Source organism: Microtus ochrogaster, chromosome 8 (assembly GCF_000317375.1).
Source record: "Microtus ochrogaster isolate Prairie Vole_2 chromosome 8, MicOch1.0, whole genome shotgun sequence".
In the NCBI taxonomy this organism is placed as follows: Eukaryota; Metazoa; Chordata; class Mammalia; order Rodentia; family Cricetidae; genus Microtus; species Microtus ochrogaster.
Genome location: NC_022015.1, coordinates 36,022,811 through 36,048,442, shown reverse-complemented (window position 1 = coordinate 36,048,442; position 25,632 = coordinate 36,022,811). Strand labels below are relative to the sequence as shown.

Genomic DNA, 25,632 nt, shown 5'->3' with positions numbered 1-25,632 from the left:
TCCTCCAGGGTCATCAGTTCTTGGAATCAAAATCTGTGCTCAAGGTCAGGAATTCTGCTCCAAACCTCACCTGCTTATCAGCTTGAAATCGGCAGATCTGGTCAAACACCAGACCAAGCTCCAAGCACTCAGAATAAAGCACAGGAGAACAAACCTAACTCAAACCCCATCGATAAGCTTGCCCCCTCTTGCAGAAGCAAAACGTTTTGCCTTGCGGGTCATTCTCTTTGCCCAGATAGTTGTTTTCTTAGGACCTTAGACCCACTTCTAACACAGCCTAGAGACCTGGGCTGTCTCATTCCCGATTGTGCCCCAGAATGTGGAATCCTGGGGGACACTTGTTAGATGCTCGATTAGCACTAGTGAGCTAGACAAGCTATTAATAATTATTATTAATGTTGAGAGGGCATCCAGGTCCATGTCAACGACCTCTGCCATGTGTCCCTGGTGACCTTCTTGCCAAGCCAGGTCTGTCTCCACTGCAAGGGACAGACAAGAGAGCCTGCCGCAGACCATCCTAGAGCCGTGCTGCAACGGGGCCCTGGTGTTAGCCCATACCTGCTACTCTGAGCTCAGCCATTGCCTGGATGCCTCTACTGTCACTGGGTCGGTCTGAGGAAATTTGGGGAGCCTTGGTTACAGGGCCTGGTTTGAGGAGGAAGTCAAATCCTAAGAATTTAGGACTGACATTGCTAATCCAAGATGAGAGAGCCTGGTTGTGACAGATATGCCCTTCAAATGTCACCTCCAAAGCACAGGTTTTAGACACTCAGAAGGCTCTGTCCAGGAGAGAGCCTACAAGGAGCTGTGTCCATCTTGAGGACACAGGCTCCTCTGAGAAGAAGCACATGGGCCCTACTGGAGGAGGCCCCTGCCCCAGCACCACAGCTGACTTCATGAGAGTTTTGGGGGGGCAGTAGGAGCAGGCCGACTCTTAGGATCTCATTCCGATGGGTGCAGGAGGTTTGGGGCAAGGATCCAGGGAACATGCTAAGCCCACGGTGAAGCTTTTCTCCCAAGGAGACCTCACTTGGGTCTGTCCCCACTGCAGGAGTGGGCAGACAGGAGAGCCTACCAAAGACTATCCTATAATTATGTTTTGTTTTTTGAGGTCTTTCTAAGGGGACAAAGAACTGAGTCCTCAGGGCAGGGTCAGGTGAAGAATTCTGGGGCAGAGAGCTGGGGACTTGGTAGAAGCCTAACTTGGTGGATGTCCTTAAGTCTGCAAGCCACTGTCAGAACTAACTTTTAGAGTTGAGGAAAACAGGCACACAGGGCGGGCAGCACACTGGGGTATCTATCCCCTCCTTCCTCTTCCTCAAAGGGACTCCGGCCACAGCCCCCCTCCCGAGAGAGAGCCACCTCTAGAAACAGCTTGAATGAGATTTTATGCAATAAGAATGAATGTGAAGAGTCCCAGTCTACACAGGAATGTCAGAGGCACCTTCCCAACCCTTCCTCCTGGACAGGACAGACGTTTCCAAAGCGGCACTTTTGCGCTTTTGGCCGTAACGATGGCGCCCCCTGGTGGCGACACTACCCAACGCTCCACCCACCCTGCAGGTTGATTCCCCAAATGTTTGAGATTTAAGTGGGGAAACCAAGTCTCAGAGAGGTGCTGCTGCTGGCTCAATGGTCTGAGGGTGAGCAACCTGCCAAGTGCCTTCCTGGCTCCCCAAGCCCTTGCCAGGCCACTTACCCATACGTGGTGCTAAGGGTCCCGCCAAGCAGGGAGCCGAAGATCATTCCAACGCCGAAGCAGAGACCCAGCCGGCCAAGGGCCGCTGGCCGTTCTGCGGGCGCTGTCAGATCTGTGATGACCATCTGGGCAGCTGCGGGTAGGAGGGGGCTGAACTGGACTCGACCCCTCACGGTGGACAGCCCACTCAGGAGTCCAAGCAACAAACGCCTTCAAACTCCTCCAACTAGGCCAGGCCTGGCAGCCCCTCCACCCAGATTGTATCCCCCCCCCCAGCCCTTCCACAGCACCCTCCACCCAGTCCACACCTCTACAACCTCTCTACTCTGTCTGGCCTGTCTTAGACCACGCACCACCTCTCCATCCCACTCACCCGCCACCTGCCCCTACCTGAAGCCACGCCCTCATCTCTGCCCTCTACCCCCTTTCCGCCAGGTCTACCCACCAGTCTCTACCTGTAAGCGTGTGCATGAGTGCTGAGGGTAGGCGCGAGGCGAAGAGCAGGAAGACACCAGGCAGGGCTGGGCTGCAGGAGGCTGCTAGGAGTAGATAGAGAGCCGAGGCTGCCACGAAGGAGAGGGAGAGGGCTGCCCGTGCCCCGTACTGGTCTGCGAACCTGGGGCAGCAGGGTGAGTCAGTGCCCAGCAGGCAGGGCCCTTCCCTCACTCCCCACTTGGGGCTGCTGGGAGGCTGGTGAAGGACCACCCAGGGCAGGTGTGGGTATGTGAGCTTCCATCAAGGAAGTCGTCTGTAGGTCCGCTAGCTGGAATTTGGGGTATCACTAATGCGGCACCAAGGATGCTTGGAAGCCAACCAGGAGCTGCATCTCTCTTACACCCATTGAACAGGAGGGGCGGTCATGTGGTCTTGTGGGTTCTGCATCCCTCACACACCATACCTGCCAAACACGGGCCCACCCAGCAGCTGAAGCGTTCCAAAGATCGTTTGTAGGTAGCCAAAGTTGACAGAATCGAGGCCTAGTGTCCGAGACAGATACTGAAACACAAGAAGGGTCTGTAGTCAGGCCACTTCAGACAAGTAAGGGTGGGAGGGAGCAGAGGGCAGTGTCATGGGAGAGGAGGCCTTCCTTGGGGTCCCTCTTCCTCCCTCTCCAGGTGGACCCTGTAGGAGTCCCTAGCCAATGACTTCTGGCCCAACCCCTCCACAGGACACGCTTCAAGTGAACCCCAGAGAGACGTCCATCCTCAATGTCTTGTCCTCAAATGTTAATAGCACTGTCCTGCCCAGCAAGTAACTTCCCTGAACCTCTTAACAACCTCTGAGATGTGGCCCAGCCCAGACAGTCTGCTCTGTGAGTTCCTTAGGACTCAGGCCCTTTTGAGGGGCTGACTATCTGATAGGAAAAGAGAGGTGGCAGTATTCCTATAGAGGACCCACGCAGTCCTGGGACCCCAGGATCTTATCCTCCCCATCCAGCTGCACCCCACATGAGTCAACTAGATCTCTGCCTCCTCCTTCCTCCTTGCTGGCCCACCTGTCACTAGCCCCATAGGCATCTGTCCCAAGGCTAACACTCCTTAAGGTCTCCTCTCTCGAGACCTTCCTGAGGGCCCTGTTCTAACAATGTCAGTCTGTTGGGATTCTCCCTGGTGCCTTCTACTCCAGTTCCCCTCACAGCCTTGGGTGCTGACCCAGGTGCTCTAGCTCTCTCCTGCCTTGCCCGAAGCACTTGCTTTTTCTCTTTCCTCCTTCCTCCAGCAGTCTGCTCAGGGAAACCCCAGCCAGCCCCTCTCTGATTGGCACCTGCCTCAGTGGCTTGCTTCTTCCTCTGTGACTCTGTGCTCTAGACTGTCCTGGGCCTCCTACCTCATCAATAGTTCCTGCCATCCTCCTTTCCCACTTGGAGAGCCTGCTGTGGCCACTTCTGTCATGTAGTGCCCCATGCCTCTGACCCACGGCCAGCACGTTCCTCCTCTATTCTGTGCCTTGTCTGAAATCATGTCCTGCACAGCATGGCAGGAACTAGGGATCTGTCCTCCTCAACACTGACGAGGTCCTTGACTGTTGTTTCTTTGATTTTATTTTTTATCATTTTTTATTATACGTGTATGGCTGTTTTGTCTGCATATAGTCTGTGCACTATGTGTGTAGTTCCCACAGCGGGCATTATAGCCCCCTGGGACTACAGTTACAGGTGGTTGTGAGCTTCCATGTGGGTGTTGGGAATCAAACCCTAGTCCTTTGGAAGAGCAGTCAGTGCTCGTAGCCAGAGAGCCCCTGCAGGCAGCTTCTTCACTACAGGCAGCATCTGCCCTCCCAAGATTGGGTCCATCTCTGAACTTCTTTCTCTCATCCTCCCTCACAAGTAACCCACCCACTGACAGCAGATCTGCCCCCTTTGCACCCCTCCATGGTTGTCCCTAGTCATCCTGGAATCTGCAGCTCCTGATGAGTGTGGTCCTGGGACTTCAATGCCTCTTCTCTAGCTGCAAGCTCAGCACCATCCCAGGGCCTCTGCATGGTAGTGCTTCTCCGGCTGCCTTCACCCCTTTGCTCTTCTGTTGCCTTCTGACCCCAGATCTGTCGTGCGCCCTCACCCTTTCTCACTCCCGACCATTTCTTCTTTCACTGCACCGTGTCACTATTACACCAGCACTACTGAAACCCTGCCAGCCACCAGCTCTGAGGGCCAGGTGTCTGGTCCTTTGTGCTCTGATGTGTCACAGTCCGGGGTCTGTGCATAGGACTTCATGAGGATAGGCTGGCCAACCAGAGCCTCTCTGTGGGAGCCACTGCAGGTTCATGCAGGCTGTTCCGAGGCTGAAATACATTCTCCTCCCCATGCCAACCCTCCTTTTATGAGGAGGAAGGTAAGGCTCCTGTCCAGGTGCCAACATTTCAGGAAGGAGGCTTGGGGTGGGGACCCGGGCTATCAGTGAATGAGCAGAGCTCAATTTAAGAAGCCTGATGGAGGGTGGGGTCCTGAGCTGAAAGTGTCTGTCACTCCCAGAATGACCATAAAGGCCAGGGCTGCCTCTAACCCAGGTTCCCAGCTGCAGGTAGGGCCAGCTCTGCCGCTCTAGTCTCCAGGGACAGAGGAGTGGAGGGCCTGGCAGCCAGGACTCAGGCTTCATTTTTTTGGTCATATCTGACTCTGTTCTTTGTATTTCTGAACTTTGGACTTTTGGGTACAATGTGAGCAGGGTTCTGGCTTCAATCAAAACTCCTGTGTGCCCAGGTATCTTACTTCTACCTAGCCTGGCCTGCTTATCATACTGAGGGCCAGGCCCATATGCTGAGTGGGTCCCAAGCCTAACACAGAGCCAACCTCAACCCAACGCTCCAGCTAACCTAGCCTTGTGAATCTCCAAGAGAGCATTGTAAGGTGGTCTGTGGCCAATGTCACGATCCCACCCAGGCTGGACAGAAAAGGGAGATGGATAGTGGACCTCTGAGTTCTAGATGCTGCCGCCCGTATGCCGTGGACTCCTGTGGGCCAGCTCCATACAGTTTTGTTGAGAGTGACTAAATTCTAGTGAAAAGTAGGAACGAACCAAAGGTTGTAGGTAGGCATCCTGTAGCCAGTAGCCACTATTCTGCTCCACCCTGCACTGATTCTGGTAGATCCAGCAAGGCTGTGGGACCAAGTCCCTGTCCTCATGTTTTGGTGGGTAGGAGAGAAGCCAGTGAAATGGGTAACATGGAATAGGGTATAAAGTGTGGACACAGGGAAACAGAAGGGATACCTAGAAGGACAAAGGGATGGACAGACACAAAGATCAGAAAAGACTGACTGCCTACAGCCCTTCAGGACAGGAGCTGAGTAGGTGTCAGGCATAGGCACCCAGGGGAAGAATGGGGCAGAGGGCAGCAAGTGAGGCGGCTATAGGAGGAGAACACTGTCTCAAGAAACGCAGAGTGGGCAGCTCACAGGTTGGTGGGGGTGTCAATGGGTCCAGTTCCTAGGATTCTGAACGTATCCAGCAGCATCAAGCCCCACCTTGCTCCCTGCCATTGCCCACCAAGAAGGCAGTGCTGGGCCTCCAGTGTGGGGTGTGGGTGTTACTCACTGGTAAGAAGGAGAACTGCATGAAGAGACACGTTAGCTCCAGGGCGGCCAGCACATAGGTGAGTATGATGATCCCTTTCCGGTGAGCACCCATGCTGCCAGAGAGCTGGCCAGACATTCCGGACAGGCGGTATCTGGACCTCTGGAGGAACCTGAGCCAGAGCAGGGCAAGCCTTGTGGCAGGCAAGGGGCAAAAGTCCTGTTGATTCTGGCTGGGTGCTGACTCACCAGGTTGGAAGGGGTGGCCTGTGCCTGCAGGAGAGGGAGAAGAGAGTATAGGACCGTAGAGCTCCAGCTACCTCGGCCTTCAAGAGTGGGTCGGGTACCCTCCCCATCTGCTGGCTCCTGGTCTAGGGCACAGCCTCCATAGAAGAGGAAACAGGAGCACCCCATACTTCAGAGGGCACCCTCACCCCAAAAGGGAGTCTGTCTGAGTCCCCAGGTGTCCTCCACAGGAAGACCCCATGCCTTACTTCTAGAGGGAAAAGAAGGCAAGTAGAGTTTCTGGCGGATACTTTTGGCGTATGTTTTTGGTATGGGGCTGACACAAGTCATTACGCAGGGGCCTTTTTGTATCCACCGAGAACCTTCCTTTTTCTGGGACCTGTCTGAAGCTCTAGGGTTTTCTGGTGTTGGAGTAGAGAAGGGACTGGGGGACAGCTCAGCTCTTCAGGCCCCACACTTGTAGGGCAGCTCAGCCTCACTTAGAGTGGGTGCTTTCCTTCCCTCCCAACCTCTTCCACGGGTGGGAACCAGATGTTACACGCCTGGCTGAGCCCATTTCAAAGTTTTGCCTGACTTCACCATTAGTGCCCCAGGACAGCCTTCACCCGAAAGTCCATCAAGGGCCCTGATACTTGGTATCCTACGCTCTGGAAGCTCAACAGGTGACCTCTGTACCTGTCTTCGCGGGAGAGCATAGGTTGCATTCCTCGTGGTAGAGCCCTCCCAGGTGTTTTTGACACCAGCCCTTCCGCGGTGACCCGGGAAGGTCCCACCCCGCAATAACCTGGGCCCTCCCTCTTTTCCAGGGATGGCCCGCCCACCTGGCAGCTAGCTCCACCCACCCTGGGGATCAGGGCAAGCCGGCAAAGCAGCCTCTAAGCATTCATTGGCCAACCCAGACACGCATCCCGAGGCCCCGCCCCACTACCCGCCCCTGAGGGTAGTTCCAAGTGTTGGGCTTCGGTCCAGCCCTGGACGCTACCCTGGTCGGGAGGAGGCTGGAACTCTGACCGCTCAAGCAGCAGAGGGTGTCCATTTCGGGTTGGGGAGGGAAGATGAGAAGGAGGAAAAAGAGAAAAGGAAGGAGGGAGGCTGGACCTGGGATCCAGGAGAAAAAGGGAAAGCAGAAGCCTGGGGTGATGCAGAGATATTTCACTTGTCTGGGCAACTCTTGAACACTGGACCTCTCTCACTGATCAGGAGGTTTCTGGAAGCTACAGAAACGCCTCCTTTCCCCCATGTCACCCTGCCTTCCCTGTTCCCACACTCCTGGAGGAGCAGAGAAGCCTGGTACCTAGCACTTCAGCCCGGATGGCACCATGAGGGAAGACACGGTTCTAATCTAGTTTGGCCGAGGCCCGTTACTATCCATACCCATTCCTCTCCAGACAGGTTGATCATTGCTAAGAAACCAGATGCCCACCCCCATCTTTCTACCTTGCAGCCGAATAGGGGTGAGGTCACAGGCCACAGCGTCAAAATCAACACCTCCTTTGCTGTGTGCTCACCCTGACTCAGCAAATCAGAAACGGGAGGAGTTGTCACAGGGTGGGAGCAGACAGGGGACGCCCAGGGAAGCCCATTGAGAACATGCCTCAAAACAGGTAGTCAGGGCCAGGGTCGTGGGAGTTCAAACCGATGGATCAGGCCTAGGGCTCTGTTTCCAGGTGTGTGCAGTATGTCTGGGGTAGATTCCAGGGTGAGAACTGGGATGGGAGATGTGTTGCAAGTGTGGATCCCAGGTCCTCTGCCAAGAGGCTGTAGGGGCTCACCATGGCTCTCTGAGGGTTGGAGGAGGAGACCCAGTCAGCCCGGGCTTCCAGACAGGAAAGATGAGATATAAAGGCTGCCATGGAAAGAAGAGAACTTGAGGGTCAGGAATCTCAGGACTCAGGGAAAGACCGGAGTCCAGGTCCTCCTGAGCTCCATCAGGAAGAAGTGTGGAATAGTTCCTGTCAGGTCAGATCCCTAGTAGGTTAATTCTTCCCCAGTGGACATGTGAAATCTTTACTGACCAGGGTCCTTGGGCAGAGCTTGGGGTGTGAATAAGACCACCTCGGGAACAGAGGGGGAGGCCAAGGATCCTCCAGTGTTCGTGATAAGGAAAAAGAAAAGGGGCAGGCTACTCACCCACAAAAGGAGCTTGCAGTTTGGGAAACAGGCGCGTGGAATGATCCTAGCTTTTGTACTTGTTCTAAACAGGCCCCAGAGGGGCGGGACACTTCCTGGTTGTGAGGGAGTGTGGGGAAATTGCCCTTCTGGCTAGAGAGGAACAGGGAACACTAGAACCTGGGATCTCTTTCTAAAGAGGAAGTAGCTTTCTCCGGGGGGCCAGTATTACTTACTGTGGCCACTGTTCTGCCAAGGAGAACAACCCAGACAGCTGCAGGAAGGGCTGATTCCTATCTGGGGCAGGTTTGGGAGGCAGCTTCTCAGAAGGGGTGGCTACTCATCAGGGGTCTGAGGAGAAACACAGACGTAGCTGATTTAGGGAGGGTATGTCAGGCTGTGGGAACAGTATGGCAGGGCTCAGAGGTGAGAACAGGCAGCTGTGAACATCTGCTGGGGTTTGGACTTAAGGGAGTCCAGTGGCGTTAGGGGCAGCAATAGTGGGGCAGGAACATGGCCACATGTGCAGAGAAAGTCACCGTGACGGCCATGTGCTGAGGTTCAGGACACACCAGAGCTTCCCTGAGGAGAGAGATACAGCCTATATGATTTCCTGGGCTTAGTGATGTGGCTGTGAGGCAGGAACCTCACATAACCATTGAGCACTTACTGTATACAGGCTGTGTCTGTTTGGAAGAGAATAGCATTTATTATTCTTTGACAATTTCATACAAGTATACAATGTATCTTGATCGTTTGCACACCTAACTCTCTCTTCCCATTCTCCCTCTCATAACCTCCAACATCTGCCCCCTCTTTCACATTCCCTCTTCCTCCCTCTCCGTTTCTCTCTCCCTCTCTCCTTACTAAGTCCGCTAGTGCCACCTATTGGACTGTCTGATCTGTTGTCTTGATCTTACGCAGGTAACCATGGCTACAGGGAGTTCATGGGTACAATGACCATATCATGTCCCGAAGACAGCGGCTCACAGCGGTCCTCTCCACCCTCTGGCTCTTACATTCTTTGTTCCCTTTTCCTTGATGCCCCCTGAGCCTTGGAGGTCAGGCTGATCCAGACGTACCATTCAGGGCTGAGCTCTCAACGATCACCTATTCTCAGCGCTTTGAGTTATGAGTCTCTTCATCAAGTACTGCTCACTGTAGCACGGACTCTAGTTGGTCTTAATAATAAAAACCCAGAGTCAGATATAGGGGCAAATGCTGAGAGATCAGAGAAGCAGAGCAGCCAGCCATTAGAGAATTCTTACCTCTACCAATGCTCAGACCGAAAGGGGTGATCCTGTCTTTACAAATCCTCAGACTGAATCTCTCTCTACGAAATCTCAGACTATACATCCCAGACTGAATCCTTAGCCTACATCTGTCTCTTTGAATCCTCGGACTATCGCTCACTCTACAAAACCTCAGACAGCATCCGTCTCTATGATCTATAAATCCTCAGACTGCACTGACTCCCGTCTCTTCCTCTTTATATTCCTCTCTCCACCCAGCCATATCACTCCTGTCTCCACTTCCCTAGTACTGGGACTAAAGGCATGCGATTCCACGTGCTGGGATCACCTTTGTGTGAGCTCTGTTGTTCTTTTAGAAAGATTCAATCATGTAGTCCAGGGTGGCCTTGAACTCACAGAGATCTGTCTGCCTCTGTCTCCTAAGTGCTGGGATTAAAGATGTGTACCACCACTGCCTGGCTTCTATGGCTAACTAGTGGCTTAGCTCTGCACTCTGATCTTCAGGTAAGCTTTATTTGTTAGATCACAAAGAAAATATCACTACAACTCACTGCAAGAAAAGGGTCTCTGGCTAAGATGAAGAATGGCATTAATTAATATGTATAAGCAAACATTTAGAAGGCAGTTTGATAACGCCCATTTAGCAAGACAACAGTAGTAGGCTCCTTCCTGGGGTCTATGACCTCCTAAGCCATATACTGTTGACTGAGTTTACAATACCAGGGAGGAATTCCCTTTAGTGAAGCAGGTCCTGGCCAAGAGTGGTTAGTTACCCCCAAAGCACTCAAGTTACTCTTGTGCCAGTGGGCACATTTTGCTTGGAGGGTTGGTATTGTAGCCTGCAGGGTTTACTCCTGGGTCAGACCATGAATGGTTTCTCTCTCCCTATGGCCTGCAAAGCAACTTCCAATACTGTGAAAGCTAGCCAGCAGGGAGGAAACTGTCAGATCAGTTCCAGGTCTATGTCCTGTAATCATGTTCGGCAGTGGGTCTGTGTCCTTCATGTGTGCGTGCATTCATGTGTGTAGGTTCTTGTAAAGGTCAGAGGTCACTATTGGGTGTTATTTATTCCACAGCAGCCACCCCCTATCATTGGGACCCCACGACTTGCCAGTCTCTGCCCACCTCTGCAGCACTGGCATGCCAAGCTGCTTCCAGGAAAGCCACCCTCCTCAGCCCTCTGCATCCTTTCTTAGGTTGTTTACGGTGCATGTGTTGAGGGGACAGATGATATCTCAGCTGTGACAATGTGGATATCAGTTACTTTTCTGTGGCTACGAGAAAGTACTACGAACAAGGCAACTTACAGAAGAAAGAGGCAATTTGGGTTTATTTTTCTAGAGGGACGAGAGTCCATGATGGCAGAGCAGAGGCATGGCAGCTGAGTTGGGGGCTGAGAGTGCATGTTTTGAACTCTAAATAGGGAGCAGAGAGAATAAATTTGAAATGATGTGGGTCTTTAAACTCCCAAGCCCTCCCCCATGGCGTACTTCTCCAACAAGGTCACATCTCCTAAACTTTCCTATATCAGTATCACCAGCTGGGATACCAAGTATCCAAGTGCCCAAGATTATGGGGGACATCTCATTTAAACCACCACTTTGTGTCCCCATAGGCTTTGTGGTCATATCAAATTGCAAAATGCATTTAGTCTAGCTTCAATAGGCCCCACAACCTCTCAGTCTCAACACCGTTCTGAAGTCCAAAGTGTCATCTGAGACTCAAGTCATCTCTTATCTGTACCCCTCCACAAAACAAAAAAGCAAGTTACATACTTCTAACACACAGTGATGCAGATTATTCATTGCCCTTCCAAAGAGGAATGGGGCACAGTGAGGAAATGGTGTGGGTTTTGGACCAAAGCAGGTTCAAGACCCAGCAATGTGAGCTCCAGACTGTGTAATTCCACGTCTCACGCCAGAGGGCTCCACTTTTCTAGCTTTGCCGCTGGCAGCACACTCTTCTCTTTTCAGCCGGTTCCACTCCCTGTATGCCGCTCTCCCTGACAGATCGGCTTCCTATGGCTCCAGCACTCCCAGTACAAACCAAGCTTCACTTCCATCTCATGAAATGGCCTCTCGGGGCCCTTTGCCCTCTCAGAGCTTTTCGGTAAGGATGCTCCTGCCACACGCTGCCTAGTCTTGGTGGCTTTCTGAGACCGTTCAGAGTTCAGTGACCCCTTCCTTCTCTTTCATGACTGTAAAGCCAGCACCACATGGACAGCACTGCAAAATTTGGCTGCCAGTTTGGAGTGGATCCTTGCCCCTTTAAAACACATTAGCAGATCAGAAAATGCCTTATGCTCTCTTTTACAGAGTGGAAGCTTAGCGTTATCCCAGTGCATAGCAGTGACTGTGCTGATCTCTGCTGCAGCCTCCTCCCAGCACCCGCCTCGCCTGTGGCATCTTCTCAGCTGCATGCTGTGTATTTCTTTCTGCCTCACTTGCTCCTTTTCACCGTAGACCTGCCTAAGAGTCATTACTAGTAAATACTCAACACAGTCAACATTAGGCTGTCTTGAGATTGCTTCTGTCAATGAAATTAGCCTGTTCTACCTTTTTGTTTGTTTGTTTGTTTGTTTTTTTTTTTTTTGAGACAGGGTTTCTCTGTAGCTTTTTGGAGCCTGGAACTCGCTCTGTAGAGCCGGTGGGCCTTGAACTCGCAGAGGTCCACCTGTCTCTGCCTCCTGAGGGCTGGGATTAAAGGCCTGCGCCACCGCCTGGTAGGCTCAGACAAACTCTTAGGTCAAGGGCAGAAAGCAAATGCATTCTTTTGGCCAGAATGTCTCAGGAACAGACTCTAGCCTCCTTGCTAATATTATCCCTTCTGGAATCTCCTGAGTTGGGCCTCCTCAGTCTGCTTTTCTCTTGGCGCTAATGTCTTCCAGGCTCCTGAGATGGCCCATTAGGTTCAGCTTATCACACTCAACTGCTCTCTTATCTCAGTGCCTTTCACGTTCTTCCAAAAACCCAGAAGGGTCAGGCCCGTCGCGTCAATACCCTACTCCTGGTTACCGACTTCTGTATCAGTTGCTTTTCTAAACTGTGATAAAACACTTCAAGGAAGAGGTCGTCTGGGTTTATGTTTCCGGAGAACTAGAAGTTCATGATGGCAGAACAGAGGCCTGGTGGCTGGAGCTGGAAGGTGAGAATTGCAGTCAGGAAGCAGAGCGAGTGAGTCCAAAATGGATTTCTCCAAGCTTTTACTCCAGTGACACAGCTCTTCAAAGGCCCCCTAAGCCTCCCCCAAGTCGCGTCACCAGCGAGGGACCAAGTATCCAAATGCCTGAGACTGTGGGACATCTCCAAACTATCATAACATGGAAGCCATGCTCTGACTGGGAGCCCTGGGCTTCTGATCTGGCCTGCTGTTGGCTTGCAGAGGGATAGCCTGGCTGAGGAGCTATGGAGGGGCTGAGAGAAAGCCAGCATGGGCAGTTTCTTCCATGGTCCAGCCGGCAGGGGATAAGGCTGTGGTCTTAGGTCTGATAGGAGCCGTGGACTGGCGGATCTACATGTCTATGGAGAGAAAAGCTGACCCGAGACGTCAGGTAGCAATCTGGAGAGCTAACCCCATTGCCAGCCCTGCTGTATGGAACTGCCCTGGGCTGAGCGGAACTGGGCTTTTACAGAAGGATGAGGGCTCAGGGCTTGTCAGCAGATAGGCAACGAGGGGGTGGGCAGTATGGAGTTGTGCCTGAGTCTGCTTGAACTCAGGCCCTTGTGTGCCGTGAGGTGTGTACTCTACCTCCTGTGGCCTGACCCGAGCATTTTCCAGTGTAGCCAACAGTTCAGTCTAAACAATTCGTTTGAGAAATTTTTGAATCACCCCTGTTGTACTTCTTCAGGAATAAAAGGCCTGTGATTGGAGGCTGGGGACAAAGTAGGGGGTAAGATTTAATGTAGTCACAGCCCTGTTCAGGCTCTTTGAGGTCTCAGCCTGTCCCATGTTCCTTCTCCGCCAAAGCGGGTGAAGTTTCAGACCTTGGCCAGCAGGCGGCTCCCAGGTCCACAGTTCTCTCCCTGGCTCCCAGAAAGCTGCATCGTCTCAGGTTGCATCTACTGGTGTCGATGCCAGGAAACAGCCTGTGGACTGACTTGAGGCATCAGAGCGTGGGATCCAGGCTGGGCAGACAGCTTCCCATCATCCACTAAGCTCCTCTGTCTGCCTGTTCCCTGGGAGTTTATACGGTCCAGGCTGATAGTGATAATGGAGACAGATGAAGGTTTTTCCCAGAAGTCTATAAAAGTGTCCACTGACCTTCTGGGTGAAAGCGTGCAATGTGCAGAGCCTGGTCCCAGATCTCCAACCCAGGCCAGATGACCAGAGATTAGGGAAGGAGCTGGTGAAGCCCATAGTTGGCTTGGGAATTCTTGGTTTGACTGGGATGGAGGGCCCTCTCCTCTCTGATCTCCGGAAGTCACACAGACCACTGCTGTATTCCAGCTGGCCTTTCCAATCAGATCAGTGAACAGTGTCAAGGGGTCCTGTGGCTTCCCTTGCAGCAGTTGCCCCTGCACCCCAGTCAAGGGATCAGCGCTTGTTTTTTGTTTGCATTAAAAAAATATTTATTTTATTATTTTAAATTATGGGTACATGTGTGTACATGTTTCTCTCTTTCAATCTTTGTTTGTAGATGCATATGTGTCCAGGTGAGTGCACATGTGCAGATGCCTGGAGAGGCCAGGGTTATTGGCTTTTGGGTTCCACAAAGGCGTGAGCATCATGATGTGGGTGCTGGGAACCAATTTAAAGTCCTCTGGAAGAGCAGTGTGTGCTCTTAACCACTGATCCATCTCTCCAGCCCTTCTATTGTAATTTTTGGGCAGGGCTCACTTTGTAGCCCAGTCAAGGCAATCCCCCTGCTCCTGCCTCCTGAGTTCTGGGATTACAGACATGAGGAGCAGCTTTCCTCCCTACCCTCTCCCTCTCTCTTTTGCGATCGGGTCTTGCTATGAAGCCCTGGCTGGCCTGAAACTCATCATGTAGATCAGGCTGGTCTTGGACTCCCAGAGATCTACCTGTTGCCTCTGGAGCACTGGGACTAAAGGCGTGCATCACCACACTTGCTAGCTGAGTAAATTTCTGAGTCCCCTGCTTCCCCCACCCTAGGGCTTCAGGTACAACATTCAATCCAGGGAGTGGACTGTGAAGAATCTCTCTGTCCTCACTGGTTCTAGAACAAATTTGCCAAACCAAGGGAGCCTATTAGAGCCTGGCCACAGCTCCTCCCCAGGGTTCTGCCTGCTATGATCACACATGGCATCTCTGGGTAGATCTATTCCTTGTCCAGCTGCCAGCCGATCCCTTCTATCTGTGGGTATGGCACAGGTTAACACCTTGAAATCCCTTCTGTCTCCTGTCTTGCTGGGCCTGGACTTTCTCTCCCTGCTCTCCTGCTTGGAAGACCCCGAGGCTCAGCTTCTCAGCAGACTTTCTCCAAGGCAGATGCTCCTACTCTGAGCACTGGCTAAGCATTCAGAGAAGAACATTGGCTTGGGATAATCAGGCCCAGGTCCAGACACTCCATGTCCTCTTCCGTGCCCAGAGCATCAAGGCTGAAATCTAGGTGTAGCTAAGGCTCGGCACTGACTGGTTTGCTCTCTGCTGCCAACCGAAGCTTGGTGGAAGCTGGGCATGGTATGCTGTTTGTAATCAGCACGCAGGAAGCCGAGACAGGAGAACAGGAGAGCTGTGAGCCTAGGCTACACAAGAGAGCTTACCTAAAAAAAAAAAAAAAAAAAAAAAAAAAAAAAAAAAAAAATCCAACCCAATATATTAAAGTCTAGGGAGGTAGCAGAGGAAGTTGGGGCTTGGCAGATGGCCTGCTAGCATGCGTGGGAGCATTCACATGGAGTTCTGTGGTCAACAATCATGACTGACAGGCTTAACCTCAGTTTTCCCATCTGGGATGTGGGGGTGAACCCTGCTCTCTGCCTCACTGACTCTCCTGAAGATTAAATGGGGTTATTGGCATGTAGAGACCATTGCATGGGAACCGCCAGATGCAGCAGATCAGTATGCAGGAGGGAAGATGCCACTGAGGGTCTGCATGTGTGTGCGGAGACTGGAGGAATGGGCCACTGAGGACCTGCTGGGGGAGGGGCCGTGCTGTCAGAGCTGGTAATTAGGCCGCGGATTAGGGGACCCACGTGACTGCTGGTGCAAGTGCTTTTGTTGAGGTCTGAGCCTCCTTTAGCACCACCCCCCACCCCTGGGATCAAAGGAAAAGTCCAGTTCTCTTTGCAGCACAGTGGGAGGGGGTCACCCGGAAGGGTCTGAGCCTTCCTCCCAGCGTTGTTAGGGGCGACCAAGGGAAGGAGGTAGTGAGGCACCCTCGAGGGAGACTTGTTTTGACAGTTCACATGCTGCTTACATGGTCCTCAGGCCTCTAGAGGAGCCGCAGAGACGAGAAGGCCAAGGCTCAGAGAGGGTCATACGCTTGCCCAAGGACCCAGCCAGTAAGAGGGTGGGACTCGGCCTGGTCCTTCTCCTGCCCTTGTCTCCAACCAGAGTGTGGACCAGCCTTCAGGGACGGAACCTCAGGCCCTCTCTGCCTGGCTCCAGTGATCTCGTCAGCATCCACCCTCTCGTTTCTCTGTTGTAACCCATTTGAAAAGACTGGGGTGCTCACAGACCTGGGGTGCAGCCTGCAGCCACCCTCCCATGAAGAGCTACCATGGGGCCTACGGGGCCTGTGGGACCTGAGAGCTGCTAACCTGTCACTACTGCGCCTTGTACCTTAACGGCGTGCTGACGGCCACTCACATGATCACCTAGGTTCTAGAAGGGAGGAAGGCCGGGGGCATGCCTCCTAGCCAGCCCAGCTGGCTTTGGAGCTCTGAGGCCTGGGGCTTTGTTTAGTCATTTCAGGGGAGGGAAGCAAGGGAGAAGGCACTGGAGGGTGGCCAGGCCTGTGCGGGCTAGCGAGAGAGCAGGTGGGCACTAGGAAAGAGAGCTGAGGTGGGGGGGAGGCTAGGAATGGTGGAAGAGAGACCTCGCTCCCCTGGGGGCTTGCTCTCTCCCTCTTTTTTGGTATGTGTCTCTTTTCATCTTAGTTTTTTTGTTTTGTTTTTTGTCTTTCGAGACAGGATCTCACTTTGTAGCTCTAGAACTCACTATATAGGCCAGAACCCAACAGAAATCTGCCTGCTTCTGCCTCCCAAGTGGTGGACTCAAAGGCCTGTGCCACCACCACAGGGCAGCTTCAGTCTTCAGAGCAGGCACTTTGTCCTTCCTTCCCTTTGTCCTACAACTTAGCAGCCTCGGAGGCTAGGACAGACTCACAGGTTAACAGCCAGTTTGCCTAAGGCGTGAGTCATGGCTCTGGCTTTTAACAGTTCTAACTGGACACATTGGGCAAAACCACAATCTTGAGGGCATGCAGCCGCAGAACAGCAAGATCTGTGCCAACTCATCTTCAGGTGTGAGGCACAGTTGTGGGCAGGACCAGCTTTCACATCCCATGAGAGGCACTCCTGCTGCAATGTGGTCACTGAACACCAGGGGGCAGCAGGAGTCCAGCCTTAATCTTGAGGCTCTTGATCAGGAGGCCTCTCCGCTGCAGCGCGTAGTTGCCACTCTTTAGCCTTGAGCAGCCTAGCTGGGGAAGAACCTGTTCGCCTCAGCAAGGGATCCTGGAGGTGCTGCTAAAGATGGACTGCTACCTTGGGAGCTGTCCCAGGCCCTGATTGTCCAACTTCCAGCTTGGCTAACTTCTCTCTTTAAAACACAGCCCAGGGAGGGCTGGGTGTAAGGGAAGAGTAGGAAGGAAGTGAAGGGAGTGAGGAAGGCCCCCTTGCCCTGACCACACAGGGCCCAGGTGAGCCTATTCTTTCAAACTCCACTTCTGATGAGACTCTGAGCAGTGACTTCCGCTCTGGCCTTGGTTCCTTCACAGGGATGTTACAAGAGTAAGTGAGGGCACACGAAACAATGTCTAAAAGTCCTAGGCTCTGAGAACACAGCTCAGTTGTTAAGAGTTCTTGCCTAGCACGCATATTCTCAGCACTACATAAACCATGCGTGCAGGGCATACCTGAAATCCCAGCTCTTAGGAGGTAGAGGCAGGAGGGTCAGAACGACAACGTCGTCCTTGGCTACAGAGCGAGTCTGAAGCCAGCCGGGTCCACCAGAAGACCTTGCCTCAAAACAAAATATAACAAAGTATCTTTTGGCAACCCTTTCATCCCTGAGGTCTGTCTCCGGGTTTGAGTGTGTTTGTGGTGGTGGGTGGGCTACTTCTCCCTGCATGGGAGGAATACTTGGGGTTCAGAGGGGATCCTCGCCCTCCTCTCTGTGGGGCGGGGCCCACTCTCCCCTAGCCTCTCCGGTGGGTCCTGGACTCCTTTGACACTGTAGCTAGGCCAAAGGTAGTGGCTTGGTGGGACCTAGGGGTCCTGGGTGCACCCCGTGGGCAGGAGGTTCTGATTGTGAATGCTGCGAGTGCCAACAAGAAAGGGGATGTGGGGGAAGGGACTCGAGGATCTGCATTATCATACCCTTCACAAAGTGGGCCCCTGGGCCTGCGGACCCAGCGTTGCACATGGTCTGCTGGGAACTTTGGGCGAGCTTAATATTTGACTTCGGTTCCTACGGAGCCCTTTTGACCTCTTCATCCCCTAGAGAGGGGCATCAGGATCCTGGGATGCCCAGTGGTTGTGGACTTCTAGAACTTGACTGAGTCCTGGGCGCAGTCAAGTCGTGCCACTGATCGCAGGCTCCCCGCCTCCAAACCGCGGCGGCGGCTAGGCGGCCGCCGCACGTGTCTGGGGGCGGCTCCTGCCTGCGGCTGTTCCTTGTTCGTAGTCTCCCTCAGCACCGCCTGCCCTGCCCCTCCCACCCATTCCTGGGGAGTGAGGACCCCCGGCCCGGACCCCAAGTACAAGGCAGGCCCTGTAATCGGAGCCTGGGCCGCATGTGGCCGCGTCACCGGAGAGAGGCCGGCACCTGCGGAGGACGTGTCTGGCAGCGGCCCCAAGAACAGCCCGTCCTGGGGGCGGGGCGAGCCGAGCGCGGGAACTGGTGCGGGAGGGCGTTCGCGCTGCGCCCGCCTGGGGCCCCGCCAAGTGCGCGCAGGGCGCTGCTTGGGGGCGGCGGGGTTGGTCTGTAACCGCGCAAACCCCTCGGAGCCTCCAGCCCAACCAATGGGGCAGGCGTTGGAGGCTGGGGGGAACGTGTGGGGGACATTCCAGGGGCTCCCGCCATCGCAAACAGAGCCAGCACAAACTTCATCCAGGGCTTGGTCCAAGTATTCCTTAAGATCGAGGCCAGCGAAGTGGCTGTTGCCCCTGACTGCTGAGTGATCTCAGACCGAATGCTGAACCTCTCTGCGTTCTTTGCCCTGTCCTCTCTCTCCTGGGTGGTGGGTAAGGGAGCCCAAAGCAGATGCAGGTCAGAGCACGGAGTAGGCACAACATTGGAGACGCCTTTGGCCTTCTTGAGAGTGCATCATTAATAGGGAGCCAGCTGAAAACCCCCCCTCCCAACTAAAGAGACCCCAGAAGGACTATGGGAGATTGCTCTCTGTCCATGGCCGTCCAGGGCCTCCAGAAGCAGCAATGTGTGTCACCCGGTCCTTTGGCCTTCTCCCTCTAGTTCTGACCCTGGGCCTGCAGTCTCCACCTTCCTTGATAGATGGGTGACATGTGGCAGCCCATGGTTTCATGGAAAATTCTTCAAGGCCTTAATTTATCTGATAAGACAGCTCAGGGTCTTAGAATCTGTGAAGGCTTTAGGCAGGTTTGACTAAGGGCCATGGGGGAAGACACATCTCAATCCTATATTTGGTTACCCCAGGAAGGTCCCAGAACCTGGGGCTGTGGGTCAGGCGATGTGTTTGACCAGGAGAATCATCCACGCAGGCAGGAAAGGGAGGCATGGGGCAGCCAGGAAGCTGGTGCTACCCTAGTGGCCACCAGGGGGCAGCATGAAGCAAAGGACAGACCTGGACGCTGCCTTCGCTCTAGTTAGGGGCTAGAAGACCCTGGGCACGGGGCTTCCTGGGGCGCCCGAGTCCCTGTGGCAGCTGAGCAGCTATGCCGGTGTTGTGTGACCCCAGGACGTTCTGGGAAACTGAACTGGCTTAGCTGTTCCAATCTCCTCTAAGAATGAAAGTGCGAGAGGGCTGGGGCCAAGATTTTTTTTCCTGAGTTACAATTCACTAATCAAATCTTGGAGTTGGTTCGAGGAGCTGGAGGGTGTGGGTTAAGCTGGCCTTAATCACCTAGGAGCCACAGCAAGGGTTTAATCTAGGCAGCCCGTTTCCTCCTCGGAACATAGTGCCCAAGTGTCCGCCTGCCTGTTGTGTGTTCTAGCTGCAGGCAGTAGCGCCACGGTAGAGTCAGCTCCAAACTTTTAGCAATGAAGGACCCAAAATTTATTTATTTATTCATTCATTTATTTTCGGTACCGGGGATGGAACCCAGAGCCAGGGTTCATACTTTTCAAGTGCCTTACCACTGAGTCACTCTCAGCTCTTCACATTTTATCTCCTACTCCAATCCCTGGAAGAGCGGCTGTTCCTGAGCCTTGCCACGGCCCTCTTTTTTTTCCGTTTGGTCAGCGGGTGGGTACACAGAAAAACAGCTCCCGTGGTCGTCATCTAAACGGGTGCGCATGAAATTTTGCCAGAGATCTGCGGCACAAACTGATCTCTGGACTTAGATGTGCGCTTTTCCCAGGTGCTCTGGAGAAGCTCTGGACACACTGCTCAAGGCTATGGGTGAAGACTGCAGGACAGAAACAGCGCTCTACTCACCATGACCAAGGGAGGGGTCCCAGGGCTTATACTTCCTTTACCCCACAAGAGGCAAGCCCAGGAAACTTGTCCCCGATGAGCCGGACACCAAACAGGCACCCCCCAACACCCCACCCCTCAGCTCTCAACAGCAACACAGTAAAAAATGTACTTTTTTCCTTTGGATGTATTTTTAATGACAGAAAATAGAAGGTAAGTCTTGTAGCCAGACAGAGGTTTACTTACGTGCAGACTCCATGGGCTGGCGGGCTAGCTGTGGGACTGGGCCCTTCTCCTGGAACCAGTGTGCCTAACAAATCCGTGATAGACTTGCAGAGTGGTCACTTCCCCTGGGTTGAGGTGGGACAAATAGACTGATCAAACAGTAATATAAAAGTAGAAAGCAGCCAGGCAGTGATGTGCACACCTTTAGTCCGAGCACTTGGGAGGCAGAGAGGATGGCGGATCTCTGTGAGTTTAAGGCCAGTCTGGTCTACTAAGCGAACTCCCAGACAGCCAGAACTGTTACATAGGGAAACTGTTTCAAAAAACAAAAAACCACAACAACATAAAAACAAACAAAAAGTAGAAAGCAAACAAGACAGGCAACCTTAGGGTGGGGGTGTTCTAGCCAAGCTGATGCCCAGTGAGGCAGTCTGCACACCTCACCTGGGCACCTTTACTGCTTCTCCCAACTAATAGGGCACGTCGGCTCTGCACCACAGGGAGTGTGTCCAGTCCTCACAGCAGCTTTTGGCCTGGGTTGTGGGCAGGGTGGGCCTTCTCTGTTCCTGCCATCTTTGACAGCAGTAGCCTGGGTATTCGGACTGTTGGGGAAACCCTGGGAGACAGGTGGTCACTAACAAGCATGGTCCTGTGCCCAGGGGTCTCTGGTGAGGACCCTGAAGCCTGAATACAGGCTCAGAACTGACTCCTTGTGACCCTGGACTAGTTGATTTTAGCCTTTAGTGAGGGGTTCAGAAGCCTTCGTTTGTTTGATTTTACTCCAGAAAAATATCGTGACTTACCAATGTCCGGAGAGATTTGTAAAGTGGTGTACTGAGAAAAAGACATCCTCACAGGTCACAGGCGCTGGTCTCTCCCCCAGGGCAGCTTCCAAACCCCGTCTCTCACCTGTTCCAGGACGACCTATTCACTGGCACCTGGCTTCAGGGTTTGAAGACCTCTTATCGACCACTCGTCTTCCTGGTTGTTCCGAATACCTAACCACTGCAAATAGGTTTCTGTCTCCGAATTCTCAGAGGCAGTCTCTGCTGGGAGGGGAGAGCTTGGGGGCTCTGCACGGCTTTCAAGTATGGCCGGAAGTCCTGGTTCCCCATGGCGGGGGAGGGGGCCTGCTCCTGGCACATGCCAGAGTCACCTTCTGGACTCCCTGCCCTAAATAATGGACTTCTTTTGGCGGCAGGGGTGGGGGTGGGGGTCTGCAGTCGCAGTCGGGGTGTGTTTGTGTGAGTACACAGGGCCCCACCAAGAGGCACTGCTGTGGAGGAGGGGTGGGTCTTTCCCTCTTTCCCAGCACAACTACTTCCAGTCAACCAAGGCAGGCAGAACTGGTGCCTGGATATGGCCTGACGGGTCCTGGGCATATAGCAGTGTCGTGATGTAGGTACAGGCCAGGATGGAACAGTTTATGTCTCATCTGGGTAGGTGAACCCACATAGATCAGGCTACTGGTCAGGCCCCTAAGACCTCGACAATATTGTCCCTCTGGAAAAGAATGGAGCTGATCCCTGTCTCTACCTCCTTGTTGGAGGCTCTTAGTGCCAGCAGGTGTGCAGACACCTCGAACGAAGGCAGGGACACAGGCCTGGGTGCAGAGGGCAGCTCCAGCCATGGTCCTGCCCAGGGCCAGGACCCAGCTGGTAGGGATGGTTTAAAGCCCTATCAGCTGGCGCAGCCCTAGTGAGAGCACAGGCCGTGGGGACCGAAGGACCTGCACCGACGCCAGTATCGCCGAGGGGCAGTGCCCAGCTTCAGGGTCCGAGGGGGCGCGCGCGTCGCGGCTGCGCAAGCCCCCGCCTGCAGACAAAGGAGCCCGCGGGGGGCGGGGGGGGGATGGGGCGAGGGGGAGGGGCGTCGCGGTGTCACGTTACCGCCCGCAGAGCTCTTTAACTCGAGCCCCGCCCCCTGTCCCGCGCAGCCCGCTCACAGCGCGGCCGCCAATCAGCGCACGCCCATCGCCGGCCCCGCCCGGCCCCGGGGGTGTGTGCACGCGGCCAATGAGCGAGTCTAGGGGGCCGGGCCTCTGTGGGCGGGGCGGGGTGTCTCGGCCTATCGCCGCGGTGTTGTTGAAACTGAAAATACTACATTATGTTAATCGTGAGGAGGCCCGCGCGCGCGGGGGTGGGGCCAGCGCGTATAAAGGGGCGCAGCGGGCTGGGCGTTCCACAGGCCAAGTGCGCTGTGCTCGAGGGGTGCCGGCTAGGCCCGACTGAGAGCAAGCGAACAGGCAGGCAAGCTCCGAGGGGGCGCGGCCCAAGCTGGACAAGACAAGCGATCGAGACGCAGGAGCCGTCCACCACCAATCAGCCAGGTAGCTGCCGCGTCCCTAGGCAGAGGCGGACGAGGGCTGTGCAAGGGGTCTCGCCCACGCCCATCCTCCGCCCTCTTCCTCTCCCCTCTTCCTTCTCCTCCCGCTCCCTTCTTTCTCGCCGCCCGCGTTTGCACAGCCTTCGACCATGGGCATGTCCGACGTGTACCTCCGCAGCAGAACAGCGATGGAACGCTTGGCTTCCAGCGATACCTTCCCAGTGATAGCGCGCAGCAGCGCCTGCCGCAGCCTCTTCGGGCCTGTGGACCACGAGGAGCTGGGCCGCGAGCTGCGGATGCGCCTGGCGGAGCTGAACGCCGAGGACCAGAACCGCTGGGACTTCAACTTCCAGCAGGATGTGCCCCTTCGAGGCCCTGGTCGTCTGCAGTGGATGGAGGTGGACAGCGAGTCTGTGCCCGCCTTCTACCGCGAGACGGTGCAGGTGGGGCGCTGTCGCCTGGTGCTGGGGCCCCGACCTCCCCCGGTGGCCGTGGCTGTCATCCCACGTTCTGGGCCGCCAGCCGGCGAGGCCCCCGACGGCCTAGAGGAGGAGCCTGAGCAGCCGCCCAGCGCCCCAGCCTCGGCCGTGGTCGCGGAGCCCACCCCACCCCCGACCCCGGCCCCGGCCTCAGATCCAACCTCAGACCCGATTCCGGACGGGACCCCGGACGCGACCTCGGACCCGACTCCAGACCCGATCCCGGATGCGAACCCGGACGTGGAGCGTCAGGACGACGAGGAACAGGTCCCTGAGGAGGTCCCTGAGCAGGGCGAGGAGCCGGGTGCTGAGCCGGGTGCTGAGCCGGGAGCTGAGCTGGGCGCTAAGCAGGGCTCTGAGCAGGGCGAGGATCAGGGCGCGGAGTCGGTCGAGGAGCAGGGCGCAGACCCGATCGAGGATCAGGGCGCGGAGTCGGTCGAGGAGCAGGACGAGGAGACCGTGGAGGAGCAGGGTGCTGAGCCGGTCGAGGAGCAGGACGAGAACCAGGAGCAGCGCGGCCGGGAGCTGAAGGAGCAGCCTCTATCGGGGATTCCAGGACGTCCCGCGGCCGGGATTGCTGCGGCCACTGCGAACGGTGCGATCAAGAAGCTGTCGGGGCCTCTCATCTCCGGTGAGCCCCGCACGGCCCCGCCCCGGCCCGGCCTCGCTTTGTCCGGCCGGCCGGGCTCTCCCTCGCCCTCGGGGGCCTCGCCCGGTCCCCGCCTCCTCCCGTGGCATTAAAGGGCCCGCGGCGCTTAGGGCGCGGTTGCGCCTGCACCCCTCTCCTACTGGTGGGGGTGCATCTCCAAGGCTCCCGAGCGTGCAGTGGGAGGGTGAGCCTGGCCGCGACCCACTCGGATCGCGGTCTTTGGCTCGGGCTGCGGGAGCCCCTTAGGGCGCCGTGTGTGCGGCAAGGAGGGGGTTAAGTGCGGCGGCAGCCCCGGGGGGCTTGGCCGCGGGACAAGGGGAAATGCTTACACAGCACATTGCGCGGCGACGTAAACAAAGCTGACCCGCCGCGGACCTCGGCGCGGGCGGGGATGGCGCCCCCACCCCGGCCCCGCGCCCTGCGCACTCCGCCGGCCCCCTCGCGGGTCTCCGGGCCGGCCCCGCCCTGACCGGCGCGCGCTGTCGCCCCGCAGACTTCTTCGCCAAGCGCAAGAGATCTGCGCAGGAGAACAAGGCGTCGAACGACGTCCCTGAGGGGTGTCCCTCTCCTATCGTGGCTCCTGGGGTGGGCGCGGTGGAGCAGACCCCGCGCAAGCGTCTGCGATGAGTTAGGTGAGTTCGGCGCTCCCCCCCGGGGGTCGCGGAGGGGCCGCCCCCGGGGGGTTCCCGCCGTGCGTGCTCACCTGAGTCCCTTTCCCCGCAGCAGCAGTTTAGAGCCTAAAGGCCAGAGAGAACTTGCTGGGCATCTGGGCAGCGGACGATGGAAGAACTCGGGGCTTCGGCTGGGACCTTTCGTTCATGTAGCAGGAACCGGAGAAGGCTGCGCAAAAGCAGCCCACGGTTTTGTGGAAATCTGAAAACTGTGCAATGTATTGAGAACACTCTGTACCATGTGCAAGGAGTACGCTGGTCCCAAGGTGTAAAGCTTTAAATCATTTATGTAAAATGTTTAATCTCTACTCGCTCTCAGTGCAAAAAAAGAGAAACTAGAAAACGTAGAACGAAGGAAAAAATGAGAAAAAGAAAAAAACATGTATATTTGTACAAAAAGTTAAAAAAATTATGCTAACTTAATAATTGTATTTATCCATGCGCGGATCTCTCTGCCACGCAACTGCTGGATTATTGATTATTACCAAAGGCACTAGAAATCACCAGCTTCAGATTACCCACAAATGTAAATCTACTTTTATATTAGACTCTAGGGGAATGGTTGTTGCTTAAAAGCCCCCACACATTCATCTCCAGTTAGCTTACAGTCTCCCCCCTGCTTTATTAGATTGCTCTTAAACTTGGTGACCAGACTGTCGAAATGGTTCCTGTGCTGCCCATACCAACTGCCCAGGGCTCCTCGTCCGCCAGGTTCTAAATAAAGAGGCCCAACAAAAATTACACTTCCAGTCTGTTTGTTCTTTTACACCTCTGTAGCCCCAGAACGGGGGCAACTGAACATGGTGGGTGGGGGGCTGTGGCAAAGAGGGGAATCAGTCAAAAACATCGTCATCACTTGACAGAGTTGTTGGCAGCTTACAAAGGGGGGAGGGATGGGTGTGGCTTTCACTGGGCCTACTGACCTGCTACTCAGGTTTGGGAAACAAGTGTCTGCCCACAACAGACTCACTTTTCCTTCTAACTCCAGCCAGGCCCAGATGGGGGCTTACAGGACTTAGTACAACATACACAGCTCATATGTACCTGTAGAAGTTTTCCATGTGCAGATTGCAGTGAAGCCCTGAAAGCTCCAGGGTCCCTAGGGTCCATAAGGCTGAGCATCCCCAAGAGAGGGTAGCATGATGGCTTGGCAGGGAGTGGGGACATTGGTGATGAGCAAACACTAGAGGAGAACACAGAGTGAGGTGCCTGTGAGTGGGTGGGGTGGG

At 54.8% G+C, this 25,632-nt stretch overlaps 2 protein-coding genes across 8 annotated transcripts in view; one reads left to right on the top strand and one right to left on the bottom strand.

Moving 5' to 3' along the window:
* The window catches only part of Slc22a18 (solute carrier family 22 member 18), a 23,477-nt gene extending 15,336 nt beyond the window's left edge, over window positions 1–8,141 (bottom strand). The window contains exons 1-5 of the mRNA XM_005351583.1: window positions 8,085–8,141; window positions 5,731–5,981; window positions 2,598–2,695; window positions 2,155–2,315; window positions 1,700–1,832 (exon numbers count right to left, since the gene is read on the bottom strand). Of these exons, the coding sequence (XP_005351640.1) occupies window positions 1,700–1,832; window positions 2,155–2,315; window positions 2,598–2,695; window positions 5,731–5,847 (509 nt within the window). The 5' untranslated portion in view covers window positions 5,848–5,981; window positions 8,085–8,141. The remainder of the gene's footprint in view (window positions 1–1,699; window positions 1,833–2,154; window positions 2,316–2,597; window positions 2,696–5,730; window positions 5,982–8,084) is intronic.
* A 14,293-nt stretch (window positions 8,142–22,434) lies between these two features.
* Cdkn1c (cyclin dependent kinase inhibitor 1C) lies at window positions 22,435–25,144 on the top strand. 7 transcript variants are annotated; one of them, XM_013347992.2, is made up of 4 exons: window positions 22,435–22,608; window positions 22,745–23,678; window positions 24,226–24,364; window positions 24,459–25,144. In XM_013347992.2, the coding sequence occupies exons 2-3, from the start codon at window positions 22,754–22,756 to the stop codon at window positions 24,357–24,359; spliced, it is 1,059 nt and encodes a 352-aa protein (XP_013203446.1). In that variant the 5' UTR covers window positions 22,435–22,608; window positions 22,745–22,753; the 3' UTR covers window positions 24,360–24,364; window positions 24,459–25,144. The 7 variants fall into 7 exon arrangements, with proteins under 7 accessions (XP_013203446.1, XP_026637538.1, XP_013203444.1 ...); XM_013347990.2 differs by having other exon boundaries at window positions 22,436–22,608; window positions 22,745–23,714; XM_013347991.2 differs by having other exon boundaries at window positions 22,437–22,608; window positions 24,456–25,144.
* The last annotated feature ends 488 nt before the right edge of the window (window positions 25,145–25,632 follow it).

Excerpts from the sequence above, each read along its gene's own strand:
- Cdkn1c (XM_013347990.2), top strand. The coding sequence starts at position 22,754 with ATGGGCATGTCCGACGTGTACCTCCGCAGCAGAACAGCGATGGAACGC. Across the intron at positions 23,715-24,225 it reads GTCGGGGCCTCTCATCTCCG|ACTTCTTCGCCAAGCGCAAG; the intron begins GTGAGCCCCGCA and ends GTCGCCCCGCAG.